Raw genomic sequence first — 17676 nt, forward strand, 5'->3', positions numbered from 1 at the left:
AGAGTGCTGTGCATCGGTGTGCTGAAAGATGTAAAGATGGCGGAGCTACAGATGCTCTTGGAAGAGGAGATTCCAGCTGGTCGGAGAGCTTTGCTGGACAGTTTTACTAATCTCGAAAGGGTTGCGGATTACTGTGAGAACAACTATATACAGGTATAGAGATACCCATTTCTAACATAATTGTATAATGCGTTGCTCTCCGTTTCGCGGCAGGCAAAGTGATCCACAGTGATGCCACTGTGGTAGTCCAGTTGATACAGTCGAATTGCTAGTTGCTACAGAAAGCTACCGCTTTGGTGTTGTTGCTGTTTAACGTTAGCTGTGCTGTTTGTGTCGTTAATGCCCTGCTTGTCAGACGCGCTCGATGTGACATTACACCGCTAGCTGTCGAGTTGGTTGTGATAATACAGTTCCTTATCATCAGTTGTTTTCAATTTACCGTAACGCGTTAATTAAGATGGCTAGGTTGCTAACTAGTTACCGTGAAAATATATTACAGGGTTAGCTAGTGCCTTGCAGCAGCAACATTGTCTTCTATTTGCAGAGCAGTTCTAATCGCATTTTGACAATATCTAGCTGTTATGTCAAAGGTTGAATGTGGGCAAAGTTTCGCATCAAAACGACGTAGCTACAAATGATTTATTAGACATTCCTTAATGATGACAAAAACAGTCGCCATATTGGATTTTGCAACCGAATCATTGGATCCGTCAGTACCAATAGGTGCTAGAAATAACGTGAAGAGACTTGCGATGTTTACAAGGCTCAAAAAGCGGAATTCACTTCCAGCAGTTCATTAAAAAGTTATGACATTTTTCCAGTTTACCCTTCGGCTGAGGACATAACACGTATAAGTAATATAAAGCAAACGTTATTCAAAACAACAGGGTCGTTTACATCTGTTACTTGACCACATTATTATCTTAGTGCAAAACGGGCTACCTGTGCACCTTAGTGCTTGGTCCCCTGATAAACTCAGCCATGACACGGAAATCGCAAACCTCAATCGTGGCAGGGCAGGAAAAAAACTTTAACCTTGCTTATTCTCTTACTGATTCTGCTATCCAGATTCATGCCCTTACAGGGAAATTGTATATCTTTTTGGTGTTCTGCCATGTCTCCGGGATATCCACGTTCCCTCGCCTTCCCTTGGATGCAGGCTGCTGGCTGCTGGCTGCGCAGGCTCCTACTAATCATATTTAACTACCGTCTGTGACATGACTTCTCATTAATGGCCTTTGACTCACATCTTGTATTTTCATCGTTTAAAAATGGAAATGATTGAATTCCCTCACTCTTCAGTCAATCAGCGTTATTATAAATATTCATTGTGCAGGGCATTGCTTTAGATGTAACACCCAATACAGTATATTACAATTATTGCTGATTTCTGACATCTGTCTGACAGGGGGGGTGACGTCATTACGAAGAGCATTGGCTATAATGGGAAATTTTGCTAAGAGTTTTTTCTCTGTTTTCCTTTATCTGGCTAGCTTCATTTAAGGCACACACAATGCTTCAGAGATCCAGATTCAAGTGCAAGGGTCCAGTATATTCAGATCTAATCAATGAGTTTCAGCGATGCTTAATGACAATGAGTATAAAGTCATACAAATTTATAATAAGCATTTTTAAACCATTTTTTAAATGTATGGAAATTCCAGTTGCATTTTAGGCTTGTCCCATTACTGCAGAGTCGGTTATTTTGGAAGATCTCGGGCAGCCATTCACTCTCCACTGAGCCGGTACTGTCAGTTGCCGCTTCTTTTCAATCAGCTGAGCTGTGCAGTTCTAGCGTCAGAGGACTAGTCAGAGTTCAGGCTCCCAGACAAACAGAGAAATTGCTGGTGTGCTTTGACATGGCCACATTCCTGCCAGCTCCGTCCATCCCTCCTTTGTGAGGCGGCTGCCAGTTAGTTGCTGCCCAGTGAGTCTGCTGACAGCAGTTGGCACTAGCTTGGGTGCCAGCTGGTGCTGTTATGCTGTTGGTTGGCTCTTCAGGTAAATGAATACAGTACTGTGAAAAAGTATTTGTTTTCTGTTTTCATTTATTAGTGCATTTTTGTCGCACTGAATGATTTCAGATCTTTTTGACAAAATGTTATATTAGACTAATGGAAACTCAGTAAACGCAAATCTGAAATCACTGCTTGCCTAGAGAGACATCAGCGTTTGTCTCATTTGTGAAAATAGAACACTTGGATGATCCTGTAGACTTTTGGGATAATGTTCTGTGGACTCGTGAGCCAAAAGTGGAACTTTATCAAAGACACAGGTCTCATTATGTCCGGTGTAAACGCAAATGCAGCATTTCACAGTTATAACGTCATACTAGCAGTCAAACATAGTGCTGGTAGTGTGATGGTGTGGGACTGCTTTGCTTCCTTGGGACCTGGATAAATTGCCATTATTGACGAAACAATGAATGCTATTGATGCTGGTCATCAAAACAACAAATATAAAGTTGTATTTATTTATTCATGAATGTACCAGAAAGGATTTGGTTTGGGTTCTGGTACTGAAAAAAAATCCTACCAAGCACGAGGTACCCAGCCCACAATACAGTTCATATTCTGATATAGAGCTCACAATACAATATTTCCATGATGCATAGCATAAAGCATTCTCCCATTTTTATAATCACCTTTTCTTCAGTTATCGCCTATGTTTTAACAAACATCAGCTACAACCAGTGCAGCAAGTTGTCCACAAGTTGGCCAAAAAGACTCATGTAAGACAGTCGTATTGTGCTGTGAGAGCTTGTCCATATTCTCTGGCAGCAGCACTGTCACAGTTTCTCCTGCACTTCAGGTACAGCGCTAACAGGGATGGAGAGGTATGGTTTTGCCAGAGGAGCGAGCAGCGGGCACTTTTCTGCATCGTCTCCACTGGTTCAGGGGACTGCTGTTGCACTCGCAACTCCATTTTCCTTCGAGTCTCCATCTCATAACTGCGGCTCACTTGCGATGAAGGAACCGCCCAGCAGATCCTCCAGGGCTGTCTGTCTTCTTCTGTGGTGGAGAAACCATCTGTTCCTCCTCCGCTTCAGCTCTCTGTGAAGTTCTTAGGCTTCGCACTCCTCTGTTCTTGTCTCTCTCTCTCCCCCTCCGTCCCCTTTTTAAGGATCTGTGTGCAGGAGGGGTGACTCTTCTCACATGCTCAGGTACACTCTGAGCTGCTTCATGTCCTGATATGTTGAGGCAGGAAACCGATGTAGAGTGGGCAGTAAGATCTCCCTACAAACCACATTCTGGGTTGACAGGACAGCCACAGAATGAAGCCGATTATCTCGTAGGTATTCACAGGATTGGAGTGTCTTCCCGCAAAAGATGAGGATGTAGGCTACATAGGCACTTTTGCGAAGCAAGCTTTTCCAGCAGATGACAACATGTTACAGAGACGCGTTTGATTCTGTTCACCTCCCGGTGCATTTCTATTGAGAATATTTATAATGCGGCCACAGAGAAAAAGGGAAATGCAGACAAACACTAAAACCTGCCCCCATTTGGTTTGAGTTAAAAAGGACTGAGGGCCTGGGCCCGCAAAACGCATTCCCTCATTCTTTCTTTGTTGGAAATATCTTGTTTGTTTTGATGTAGCATCTGTTCTTATTTGCCATTTTTGAACATACATTCCATTGCTCTATTGTAGAATATAGTGCCTTTAGTGCATTTTTCCGTGCACAAGTTCTCTTCCATAACCAAGTAAGGGATCCAGCAATGTATAATAAAAATGAATATCGGCCGATGTATCGTTATCAGACTCTCCCAGGTTGGCACGTTGATAGCTGTGAATGTGATGTAGCTGTCCATTGCTCTAGTGGTCCAACCATTCGGTCATCAAGTTCTGCCCTGCGAATAGCAGCAACAGTGTCCTCCTTAAGCCTGATTTATACTTCTGCGTCGAATCTATGCAGAGGCTACGTCGTAGCCTACACGTAGCCGCATTCCCTATGCTGTAGCGTACGTCGTAGCCTGAGGCGCGCCTCCCCAGAAATGTAACTACGTGTCGTAGCCTCTGCATAGCCTATGGCGTCAGTTCGACGCAGAAGTATAAATCAGGCTTTAGCGTCAGCAAGTCCTGCTGAACTACGAATATTGTTGGCTCTACATTGGCTTCATATTATTTATGAAGCCAAGGTAATTCTTTGTTTTTGTCGACAGAGAAGGGCCTCGTCAATAGCCACACGCATTCCGATGCATTTGGGGAATTAGTGTGCTCGCAGGGATAGAGATTTATTGAGCAGAGAGACTGTTGCAGTTTCATTTGAGAATTTTAACACAGGATTTTTTTTGGCAGCTGATTTGGCTGCTGCCATATTAATCTGGTAATCCTGTCCACTCTTACATAGACAGTCTTGATGTGGTTAAACCAGCCTTGCCAGTTGGAATTTGTTTCCTGTATTTCATATTTTACATGATTTTGCTTTGTTTTGAGAGTATAAATTGGGGGATGTTCTGAGCCATGTTCAGTGTTTTTCACCAAATACATTCCATAGACGTTTCAGCTGTTAACCTGGTGCTTGATTTATGTGGCCTTGTTTACCTAAAAATATTGCATTTTAGACTAAATATGACATGAATATGCTCTAAAGGGAAGGAATAAATAATACATGGCATTACATCGCATTACAACACAATATATTTGCATTTGGCAGACGCTCTTATCCAGAGCGACGTACAACAAAATGCAAAGTGCATACCCATAACCAGGGACAAGTGTGCTGAAAGACCCGAGAGGGAAGTACAATTTCAAGTGCTAAGGCTACAACAAAGATAAGGACTAGGGCCTGTTTGATTTATCTGACAATGGATTATATCTAAAAAATATATTTTTATTAATGCAGTGAGAGCATTAATCGTTCTACGTACAAGAGCTTCCTTATTGTGCAGCTGCAGTTCATTAAATTGGTGGAAAGCTGAGGATCACTTCATGATTTGCCGTCTTGCCGCCCACATTTTTGGGAGCTTTTTGGGAAAACTGTGGTTCATAATTTTCATTTTTAGGTACCTTGTACAGAAAGAAAAAAGGCGGTGAGGAGGAAAGTAAAAGTGGGCTTTTTATCTTTTTTTCTGGGAGCCCGTTCTTTTGGCTCCTTTCACTGAAACTGTTGAATGGATTTTCTTATTCATTCAGGGGTAATTCCGGTGTGTTGGTAATGAGTAATCGGCCTCTGGCTCAGTTATTCAGGGGAGAAGCATTCAGTGAATGAGCTTCTGCACTGAACTGTAGAGCCGTTGCTGTTGAGCTCACTAGCTTTAACAAAATTAAATCAAATTGTTATTTTAATTATTTATTTATTTATTTATTTATTTATTTATTTATTCATTTATTCTCCACTAGTTCGGGATGCCTGGTATCTCCCCCTCGCCGCACCTGCAGGTCTCGGTCACGACTGCTCTGTCCTGGCCCCACGGTGGTGGAATGACCTTCCTGTGGATGTCAGAACCGCAGAGTCTCTGACCACTTTCAAACGCAGACTCAAGACTCATCTCTTCAGGCTGCACCTAGCCCCCCATACCTCACCACCATGATTATTCTTGTATAATTATATATAGTTATATATAGATATTGTTGTATTGTATTAGATATTGAATTGTTGTACTCGGGGTGTTCTAGCTGCCAACCGTGGTATGCTATTTTGTAAGTTGATGTATTCTTCAAGGGTTCCAACAGTATCTGTATGGTCGCGGTAGGACTCAGAACCATACTGTCCTCTCTGTCTTCATCCTTCCATAGGGTACATATACGTTTTGGCTGACTAATGCAATCCAGGGCTGTTGGCTCCAATGTACTTATACCTGCAAAATCTCACTTATACCTGCAAAACTACCCACAGACTATACCCAAGCATTGAGATAGTCAGCTATCATGGAAGCAAGGGTTATCGTTGATGAAGAAATACAGGATTCAGAAATATAGTAATTTGATAATGACTATATGCGTCGAAAAGGCCTCTTCAACAATTTCTTCATGGGGTTCAGATGACACATTTTCCATTTCCTATTTATAGAGTAATATATGCGTAAGTAGAATGTGATGAAAACTGGAGACATTCTTAAGACACACATAGGTGTTGTTTTTCACATTTGCAGTGAACCATCCACACGCTTGTCTGGGTGTAGTTGAATTTTTCTGGCTCATTTTTATTCATTTGAATCTGGGTTTATTCAGTTTATTCAGGTCTTTAGACCGGTTTGGTTCCTTTGACTTCTGTCATTTCAGCACCGTCAGTCGCAGCTCTTTTTCAGCAATGGCGGTTGATTGGCTGAAACGCACAGAACTGTTCCCCGTATAATACGGAAGGTATCAAGTGCGCATCGCCTTGGTGAATGCCGCTTAAATCATTCAAGCAAGTGGGCGAAGAGTATTGTGCGGTCGCGCATAAATTGTCGTATCAATAACAATAAACACGGTGCTGAGTAAATTAATCTTTCACTCTATAAAAAGGTTTGTGAATGACCTGTCGCTCATAAGGACAGCAAGTACTGACTTTTTTCCAGCCTCATCTTTGTCTTTTTACTGATCCGGTTCCTGTGTCTCTCTCTTTGTTTTCCACAGTCGGTGGATAAGCACACCGCCCTAGAAGAAACCAAAAACTACACCACTCAGTCCCTGGCCAGTGTGGCCTACCTGATCAACACCTTAGCCAACAATGTCTTGCAAATGCTGGACATCCAGGCCTCCCAGCTGCGGCGCATGGAGTCCTCCATCAACCACATTTCACAGGTGAGCTACGGGCACGTCTGAATTAGGGATGTGACAAGTCATCCGTTTTTGTAAAGTTTTACCATCATGTTTTGTAAGTGGTTAACTGTTTACCCGATACTGCTTATGACCACTTGGGGTGGGGGGACTTATTTATAAAAACTGGAGCACTGACAAATGTCATCGCATTTTCAAACTTTATTTTGGGCCATCTTAATAGTTTCATTTAAATGTCAGCATTGGAAATCGGATAATGGCCTATTAAAGATTTGCCAAGTTAAAGATTTACATTGACATAGTGCAGTCTGTAGTTAAATCCCTGTAGTTTAAGTCCAGGCATGCTGGTTGATCGTGTGTCTTCTTTAAAAAATGTGTCAGTTAAAATGATAATTCTTCATGTTTTCATCCTTCTTCCCTATGGCTTCTACCTGACAGACTTGAATTGGCATGAAATGTGTCTAATCTGCAGCTGTTAATAACTTTGTTACAGACAAGGTGTGCACTCAATTCTGTGGTCACACAATATTTGCCTGATATATATTTTATCATAGACAACTGGTCTAATGATTTTACTTGTATGCCAACACACATCTCTATACAATTTGATATGTGTTTATGTAACGGTAAACTTTGCCAATGTATTTGATTTTATATGGTGCAGGGCAGTCGTGTTGGTGAGATTAATGTGGTCCATTTAAGGAAATATTTACTTTCAATATCCAATGGATAACAATAGACTTATCCGATGGATTCCCCCTATAGGGATGTTCAGCAACGTTCAGTCTGCTGGTAGTTTGAATTTGCGTGTCAACGAATAAACACGGATCCTCTGTGAACCTTATGAAACGCCATACAATACGCCTTCAGGCACCAACAGCTACAGATTTAAAACACACAGAGATTCTTTGATAACTATGATATTGTAACATTCCATTCCCTTTGGTTTTTGTTCTTAACCCCCTTTGGCAAACAAAAAAATGTGCTCTGTTTGAGCAACCATAAACTGCACAGGCATTAACCATAATCAATCTGTGTTATTGCTGTATTTATATACGTTGTAGTTGACCTGAGGAAAAATACATTGAGTTCTATGTCCTTTGGCAAAGCAGATGAGAGTCAAGGTCACATGGTTTGTGACATATATTAAGTACGATCCATAAAGTGTTGTTTGTCACGGAAGTCAGGTGTCATGGATTCTGTGATTTTTGCCCCCTTTTTTTGGCACTTCTGTGACTTTCCGTATTTATTTTTTGCCATTTTCACCATTTCATGTTAAATGACTTTTTTGTGCTTTCCATGATTTTGCTCTCTTTCTTCTTAACGATGTTCCAAATGGTTGATTTTGGAAGTCTATTGTTTGGCCTATGTCTCTGTTTGTTTCTTTCTTATTTCTCACCCAAGACTAGATACTGAAAGGTTTCTTACAGGTATACCTGCACTAAGCAAGCGATTGAATACACCTGACTAATCATAAGCAGCTGAGAAGCCAACTGTCCGATTACATTTGGCCCCCTAAATGGAGGTACTATGTATATAAAGGGATGTAATTCCTACACAGATCACCCAATTTGATGTAAATACATTCACAAATTAAAGGTGACAGCATTTTAACCTCATTTTCATTGTTTCATTTCAAATCCAATCTCTCGAGCCCTGTTTAGACTTTCTTAAACTCCTCTTGCTTCTCCCCCACCCATCCACCCCAATCTCTTCTGATTCTCAGACAGTGGACATCCACAAAGAGAAGGTGGCCAGGCGGGAGATTGGCATCTTGACCACCAATAAGAACACTTCCCGCACACACAAGATCATCGCTCCAGCCAATCCGGAGAGGCCGGTCCGCTACATTCGCAAGCCGGTGGACTACAGCGTGCTGGATGACATCGGTCATGGGGTGAAGGTAGGTGACTGGAGTTGTGCCTTGAAGGTACAGTACTCTGTACATATGCTGTGTGCATAAGCAGTGTTGGGACAAAAGAGAGGGACGTAGATCTAATATTGGGTACAGAGCAGGGCTGTTTGCATTTGTGCTGTTAATCTGTGCTATTTATACAGTAAGAATGTACAATTGTTTTCAAATTGCTGTTTGACTACTTAAACTAATAATGTTCTATACTTAAAAACATTTAAATGTTTAATAATTTGATTTTGTTCCTTTTTATTTTATGTATAGTGCCGTGAATGCATTTGTCCTTTCCTGATTTCCTCTATTACTGAATCGTTTCAGATTTTTAGCGGAAGGGAACCTGAGTAAACACATTTGACATTATCATTTTATTTACTTAATTAAAAGGCTATCAAACACCCATATTACCATTCGCCCACTTCCTTGTATATATAATAACTGGCTGCACTACCTTTAGCAGCAATAATTACGACCAAACACTTCCTATAATTTCATATCAGCCTTTCATGTTGCTGTTTTAGCCCACTCTCCTTTGCAGAACTACTTTCATTCTGATAAATTGATCGGTTTTTGAGCATGAACAAACATTTTCCTTCACTTCCTTGTACTTTATTGTTGTTGCTCACTGCACATCTAAAGTTTACACCTGAGGACTTCTGTTTGCTGTCTGGTGCCACAGAGCAAACAACCCCTCTCGGGGCTGGGTCAGCTTAAGTGGCAAAGGTTATAGTGGAATCTTAGAAGAATAACTATGGTAATTCAGTTGGCATGCAGTATTGCTCACTGACCTTTCACAGTCCCTAATAGGGAGGAGATTAATTGGACCGAACATTACTATAAATGCTCTAATGGTTGGCAAATGCTCCAGGGATCACACTGTATCTATAGGACTGATAGCTCAGGAGGACTTGACAATTAAGTATCTTCCAAAACATTCAAAATTATGGAAAACCCACTGACCTTTGAGGCAAAAGTGCTTATTTTGGTTGTAATTTGAAGAGCCCTGCAGTATACTAATGGTTTTAGAGCATATAATGCACAAAACTGAGATTCAGTTCAGTATTATAGCACCACCAAGTGCCTGATCACTGCTACATGCCTGAAATAAGCCTCAGCTTTAATGCAAAGGTTCATGTAATTTAAATGGAAAGGGACTAGGATTTTTAAGGGCCATCCAGGGATATCAAATGCAGAATTGCATCCAACCCAGTATTGTGGTTCATGATTATGCTGAATGTCTGGAACATTTTCTTTAATGTATACATTTAAATAACTGATTATGTCATGGTGGTTATGAGTTTAGCCATAAGTATTCATATGTATTGGTTTAGTTCTCTCATCTTCATCCTATGAAAATCCTGTTAGCGCCATGCTAATATTTCTTGTGTTATCTTGAAAAGTGCCTTGTATTGAGGACTGGAACTTTCACAGCCAGTAAGGGTGCTAGAGACCCGAGTCCAAACACGGGTACCCAGCTGTAATCCAAATGCTCATGAATAAATGCAATTAAGTTGTTTTCTATGCACTTTCCTTGTGGACCGCATCCCTTTTTCTCCAGGCTAAATTAGCATTTAAAACTCAATTTCATTTTGTTTTTTTACATTTGCATAAAACTTTGTATTTATGTATAGACAGCTGCTATGTCTTGGGCTGCTGCATTTCTGTCACTGGTTACCTCGGAGTGTTACACAACCGAAATACCACTGTATCTCTGAAAAGATATCGCAGCATTTTCTGTGCCTCAGCACTTAGTTTAGCGATTATGTGACTGTGAGCACCGTGACTAACATACTAACATACCGTATGTTTATATGAACACTAATATGTTATGTTATATATTTATATCAGGGAGAAGCCATTTGAGGACTTTTCAGCATTTGAATCAACTTAAATCTTCTTTCCCCCTGCATTCAAATAACTTAAAAGCTATTTATAAAAAATAATACATTTTTTGGACATTATTTATACCGTCATTATGGTTCTCTTTCTAAAATATTTGTCTACTAATGCTGTTTTTCTTTGCCTCCTTTGCTTGCTTCATTTTTGCGTTAAGTGGTTACTTAGGTTCAAGGTAAGGATTTTCCTGGAGCTGTTGTAATTGGTTAAGTCTAATGATAAGTGGAAGCCACAATGATATCTTTTTATGCATTTTCCTCTCAGTCAATAGTTGTAGTATCCCAGGAATGTTGAGTGGCAAACATAGTCAAGCAAACATTTATTCTGGGTTTAAATAAGCCTAAAATAGATGTGTTCAAAGTGTTTGTGTGAAGTAATTTACATAGACAAATACATTGTTAATTTTCTTGCAGACAGCAGCTCTTTGCACTCTTGTAGGAATTATTCTGAATTATTCCTCCTTCAAATTTTAGCAATGCCAAGAAATTGTATTTCCTATGTGGACAGCTAATCCCTACAATATCCTGAGCAGTACATGAAAGATATCATTCAGCTTTTCTCCTATATCATGCTACTGTATATTATATTTTTCTTGTGTCTGTGACATGCTCAATACGTTTACGTGTGCCTATTTAGTTTACCTTGGAAGAAAATGTGTTGACTTTTGCACTCGCCTGCATGCTTGTGCTCACTGTGCGTGTGTCTGTGTGCTCCTGCCTGTTCGTGTGTGTTTCTGCCCGCGTTTGCGCATGTACACAACCCAAACCTTCTTGCTGTAGTCTGTTACAGCCTACTTATCGTGGAGGAATTACACTGAAATACACAAAGGGCCCCACTCATTTTGCTCTCTGTTGCCTTCACTCTTAATTGTGTTTGTTAATGAACAGACGGAGCCCAGAGTACTTTGTGACCTAACATGACCTAACATCTGCAGCAGCACGGAGAAAGAGTGATGATTGACAGGGAGAGTTTAATGAGTAGGGCCGGGTAAAGAGAGATGGAGAGGCACTGGAGGAGAGACGCAAGGGGTGGGTGTTGGATGGGGGGATGAAGAGGGATGACGGCAGAAGGAGAAGAGGGAGTAGTAGATAGAAGGGGTATAGGAGAAAGGAGTGATTGAGATGAATCGATTGTAGGATGTGGAACAGGGAGAACAGGAAGAAACGTCTGATGTGCAATTTTGTGTAGGAAGTGTGACTTCTCTTCAGAGAAGTGACTGCTACAATGCTGGAGGCACGGCATATAAGGAAGTAGACCGAGAAAGCAAACAAAATGGATGGAACCAATTCCAACGGCCATATAAGGTCATTGTGCTAATTATTGTAATAATATAGTGTTTAGATAGTGATTTGTATCTCCTTTCATTGTTGGTCTGTGTATAGGGCCAGGCCATTTTCCAGCCAGAACAGCATAGGCTGTGTGCCTTTATCCGGGTGAAGTATGCCACAGGTCACAGTGTAAGGACTGATGTTTGGTTGAACAGAGTAACTTCAAGGCGGTGTCAGAAATGGTCCACTAGTTGCCCATGTAGTGGACTTATTGGGTGTGCCAACTTCTAGGAAATTGCTGACGCCGTAGTAACTAACATTACATTACATTAATGTGCAGACGCTCTTATGCAGAGCGACGTACAGTTGATTAGACTAAGCAGGAGACAATCCTCCCTGGAGCAATGCATAAGGGCCTTGCTCAAGGGCCCAAAGGCAGTGCGGATCTTATTGTGGCTACACCGGGATTAGAACCACCGACCTTGGTGTCCCAGTCATTTACCTTAACCACTATGCTACAGGCTGCCCCTGTAACATAGCAGAGCCTAGTTAGTCCACTACATGGGGAGCTTGTGGACTTTTTGAGACATAGCCAACGGCTGACGCTGACTAGACCCAATGGCAGGAAGGATGTGTGTCGGGTGGGCGTTCGGGGAGAGAGGGGCTCAGGCAGGGAGGTTTTTACTCTTTAGGCCAGTTTATAGTTCACTGACGTGTGATCGTTGCCACCAGCGATTATCACATTTGATTGTTGGTTGCAAAGATGCTTTGTTTGTAGTAGAACAATGGACAATTTGATGTCGTTGTTATTATCGTTTTGTCTGTCACTGAGACAAAAATTGTACTGAACCCCATCGCTGGCTCAATTGTCATGACAATTTTATTATATAACTTTCTCATCTGTAATTATCTTTTGAAAACTGGCATCGACTATCTTCCATGTCTTGAGCTCGCAATGACTCCACTTCGGCATTGCGTTATTTAGTTTATACTTTCTATGAGTGACAGCGTTCAAAAATCGAGCGCTGATGACAATGTTGCGATGTCCGTCCGTCGGTCATACAGTTCGGTCTTAACTATAAACTGGCCTTTAGTGGTTGTGTGTCGGCTTCACCTTCTTGTTTCATTCCTCCCATGGGGGGAACACCTTGGTTTTTGTCTTTGTCCCCCTCTTTTTGTGTTCACATCACATGTAAAAACTTAAAAACTACAAATGTAAACACCATTCTGCTTCCTGGTCTGACCTCCATGCTCTGCCTGTGTCACATGCTGTGTTTGACTCCACCCACTCGCTGTCTCCTATAGGTCAGTGCCCAGAACATGAAGATGGGCGGTCTTCCCCGGACCACCCCGCCCACCCAGAAGCCTCCGAGCCCTCCGGTGTCAGGGAAAGGAACCATTGGGTATGTAAGCAGACTGGTATTGTGGCCCGTTCATGTTGGTACGTTTGACGCTGTCCCTGTGGGAGGCTGGTGAGCATGAATAATGTGAGATATGGATATCGATGTTTGCGTGTGTACCCTGTCCTTTAATTTCATTTGGAATCCGAGTCGCCATTAGGGCTGTCAACTGAACCAAAAAATGTAAATGGAATATACCATTGCAAAACCGATTTGATTATATTTGCATATTTATTGATAAATTAGCATATTTATTGAATTGCCATAAAATGTATAGGATACTTTTGGCAACTCTGTCTATGCATGTTACTTCCACAAGGGGGTGCAAGAAGAACACAAAGGCTAAGGTAGCGTTCCAGTTCAATGCTTTACAGAAATTGTTGACGGACATTTGGCTTGGTTTACTCTTATTTACTGTGGGTGAATGAGAATTTTAGCATTTGTAACAGTGACCTGAAGTAAACAGAAATATATAAATATCAAATATCATGTCTTAACATAAAAACAGTCTAGCTAACAATTCAACCTTTGTTTTATAGTGGTGATCACAACATTCTCATTGTGTATAAACAATCTGGGGAACAATAGGCTACATTGTGGTAAAAAAACATCTTGAAAAACCGTTGTGTGTTCAGTTTGCCAGCTTGCAGTAGTACAAATCTTACAGATTATTTGTCAGAAACACAAGATGGTCCACTTGGTTAGAGGTGAGCGCAGTGCATTCACAATAAGAAATGTGTGTTTGAGCAGAAGTGCCTAGAATGCTTAGTTATTTGTGCAATGAGTTTTCACCACACGAGAGGATTCTGGTCAACTGGTAGTGGTGCTTGCTTTTCATACATCATTCCATACATAATTTCCATACATACACCGTCTTGCAGAACTTTATTCAGCTATGGTCATTTTTTAAATTCAGGGCCACGCACCCTTGCGGAGATACGAGGGTAAATAGGAATCAAGTGATAATCCTTTGAAATGCTAAACGGGTTACATTTTCAGAGTGGACATAAAACATTGAAATGTTCATTATTTTTTTATTTTTTTTAAAGATATTTTTAAAAAGGCCTTTTTATTGGACAGTATGGCATAGAGAGACAGGAAGAATGGGAGTGAGAGAGAGGGAAAGACATGCAACAAATGTCAGACGGTCGGATTCGAGCCGCCGACGTCGCGGCTCGCAATGAGCATGCGGTCAGTGCTCTACAGGCTGCGCCACCGAGACACCCCCTGAAATTTTCATTTTAATTTCAAATCTAAACCTAACCGACATATTCACCGCAGCAGTTCAGACTGGACTAGTATCGCCGAAGGACATGTAGTTATTATCAAAGCACATGCACCTCCCTGCTTCCCCAACTGCTCGCCAGCATAATTAAAATGTGTTATTTTGGGGATCACTGCATTATGAAAATGTTCCCAAGCGCATCTAATCATGTGGGGTGTGCTGTATCATCATCTCTCAATTTAGAGGACCTTTTTTTCAGTTTTCTGTTAAAACGATTGAGGTTTGTTTTATTTAGAGACCTAAGAGGTATGAGTTTGTTGGCGGAACCATAGATTTCCAGTAGTGTAGAGTTTGTCCTGTGTGTGTTCGTGTGTACAGTCTTATGTAATGTATATTGCTTTCACATTGTGTTTTTGACTGTGCATGCAGATCTGGATTGTGAAAAGCATGGCTTTTTGGCTCTTGCAGGACACCATCTTGGATCTTATTATGATGTTATGTCTATCATGCCAGGCAGAATACTACGCATACTACAGTTATTCATTTTATTCGTAAAAGTGAATCCAAATTATAAATAGTGAATGAAAATGTACCTCCAAGCAACAATAACTGGGAGCCAATAACAACAGATGTGACATGGCTGTTGTCATTGGTGAAATGAATGCAACATGTCGGGTATCATTATTTAAATGAAAATGGTTCATTATGCTTGATGTTCTTGCCAAAAGAAAACAGAATTCATTCATTCATTCATGTTAAACAAAACTAATTGCCACAAAATGTAGTATTACAGTGGGGAATCTCATGGATGTTTACACCTCTGTTAATAATGAATGGATCGAATTCAACCTCCAAATTCTGCATTCAGTTCAGTAGCTTGCAACCATCACCTTTTTCATTTGAATTTTTTATAGACTCTATCTGAAAGGTCATACGAATAAGATTTTGCATCAATAATTGACGCTTAATGTGAAGAGGCTGAGGGTTTTATTTTCCATGTCTGGAAAACTGTGCATTAAACCATGGTTAGCGTGCGTGATTTTGATCATTTAGCTTATAGACGACTATTTGGTTATGACTCACAGCATATGCCCTTTAACTTTTACAATGGTTGACCCTGTGGCGCATCAGAGGCTTCACATGCCACATCCATTATCAGTTTACCCCAACAGTTCATGGTGTTCATGTTTAAGTACCTATTTCCACGGTGGCCGCAGAATCGCAGAATCATTTGACAAAACCGGTCACCGGCATCTGGGTGCGACGATTATAGGAATAAAGACCTGGGTCACGTAATTGTTTTTGATTCAATTAATTTTCTGTGCTTTACTGAGCTTCTCTGGTGTATTGGAACCTATGAAGTACTCCCAAAGTGAAACCCCGCCTTCTGGTCTTCTCAGTTGAATTGCACCAAGCAAGAGCAATCAAGCACTGAAAATTATTACATACAGTGCAGTCCGTAATGTATAGCTATGTATAAAAAGGGCTGTAATTCCTACTGTTCACCCTATATGGATGAAATGAAAGCTGAAAGCCTGCACTTTAACCATATAGAGATTGTTTCATTTCAAGTGTTTGCTTGCTGGAGTACGGAGCAAAAACAACAACAACAAATATATACCTCTGTCCAAATCCAAATACTGCACTGTATTTGACCCAGGTCTGTTAGAAATCCATGTGGTTCAGCTGCAGCTCTCTGCACAGGGTATTGGTTATTCCAAATGGAGAAAAAAAATCCAGCCATTATCACTAAGTTCCCATGGGTAATATTTTTGAATTTGATCTTAAATATCCCTGAACCTAATATTCAGTGAGTATATCTTTATTGTGATATTAAGAGAGAGAGAGGTTCCATATCTCAGTGTCATGTTCAGCAGGTTATGTTTGAATTTGGAAATGTATCATCCTGGTCTTCCTTTGCAATTAATCTATTATTATCAAATTATTACTTGTTATTACAATGAGTAAGAACATACAGAGAGTTATTCAGACAGATAAGTACTAGCTGGCCATGATCATTATGGCATTGCACTCTGGTTGGTTTGTGTAGCAGCCAGAATCTTCAGTCTGACCTAATTAATTATATTGTGGCTGAGTCCCACTTATCTGACATGAGACTCACTGCCTTTTAATATAAACCTGTGTCTTGCTTTGTATTTGCTTTGTTTTGTGCACCTGTATTCTTCACTCTGTATATAAGCTGGGGCAGCTCTAGGAATACCAATGCGGTTAAATTGACTGCATGCACATTTGAGTGAAATGATTTTGAATGAAATGTGAAATTTTGATATTGAGTGGGTTCCCTTTGATGCCCTTTCCCAGAAACGGTATGCATCTAGATCCGTGGCATGAGGTCTTGATTTTGTATCTTTTTTTCTGCACTGAACAGTCATTCTATACATGCATTAAATAACTCGACACAAAATGACACTATGAATATATGTCTAATAATAGTATTTTGTGTCACTAAGTGTTAATTGGGGCAAATTGGCGTTATTCGATCTAGTTGTTTACAGTTTGCACAGTAGTTTAAAAACAACACGGTACAGAGTATTCTTTAAAGTTATATGTTTAATTGTACAGAGAAACAATGGGAAAAACATGTATAGTGGGGATCTTTGTTACATGAGCACTTGAGACCTTGTTAATGTTGATTTAAAGATGTATTCCTGGTCGTTTGTTTTAAATACTGCGATGTCTAGTTGTCTTTAGTCAGTCAGTATTTACATAGTTTTATCCTTTCTGCCACTTCCCAGGCCTGTGCTTTTAAAGGGATGTGTAAAATGGCTGTTCTAGTGTTGAATGCAAAATTCCGAACAGGGCGTGCACAACACGTGCAGAATGCATTGACACGGCAGAGAGGCATTGCCATTGGTGTTTATTGTGCCTGAATATTTTTCCCGTCCAGTTTGTGCTCCTCTCCCCCGTTGCTTGATACTGACAGTAATGATGTGTGTTGAATTATGACAGCTGGCATTTGGAATTCGTCAGCGTCTCTGGCCCGATAGGGATATGTGGTGGGGTGTATTGGCAGCAGTGCTGAGCAATGAGCAGTTTTTTCCATGTAGCTACATTTGGATTTATTTATTTGTATTATTTTGTCTTTTTTTTAATAATCCACATTTTCAGTTTGAGGTTTTTTAAAAAAGCACAGAGGAACTTGAAGGAATTAAAAATGGTATTTAAATGTTTTCACTACAACATAAAAAGCCATACTTAAACTTCAAATATAACTTTGGCTAAGATTATTTTTTTCTTTACTTTCGTTAAAAG

At 40.5% G+C, this 17676-nt stretch overlaps 1 protein-coding gene across 7 annotated transcripts in view; it reads left to right on the forward strand.

Annotated features, from left to right (window-relative positions):
• Position 1: 1 nt before the first annotated feature.
• Positions 2-17676, forward strand: part of LOC133124594 (abl interactor 2-like) — a 31382-nt gene continuing 13707 nt past the window's right edge. For 4 of the 7 annotated variants that reach the window (XM_061235922.1, XM_061235924.1, XM_061235925.1 and 1 more), the window contains exons 1-4: positions 2-153; positions 6562-6729; positions 8432-8608; positions 13084-13181. In XM_061235922.1, coding sequence (XP_061091906.1) covers positions 37-153; positions 6562-6729; positions 8432-8608; positions 13084-13181 — 560 coding nt within the window. In that variant the 5' untranslated portion in view covers positions 2-36. Of the gene's footprint in view, positions 154-6561; positions 6730-8431; positions 8609-10667; positions 10686-13083; positions 13182-17676 lie in introns of all 7 variants that reach the window. The other 3 variants (XM_061235920.1, XM_061235921.1, XM_061235923.1) reach the window with 1 other exon arrangement.

This window comes from Conger conger, chromosome 3 (assembly GCF_963514075.1).
Source record: "Conger conger chromosome 3, fConCon1.1, whole genome shotgun sequence".
Classification (NCBI taxonomy): domain Eukaryota; kingdom Metazoa; phylum Chordata; class Actinopteri; order Anguilliformes; family Congridae; genus Conger; species Conger conger.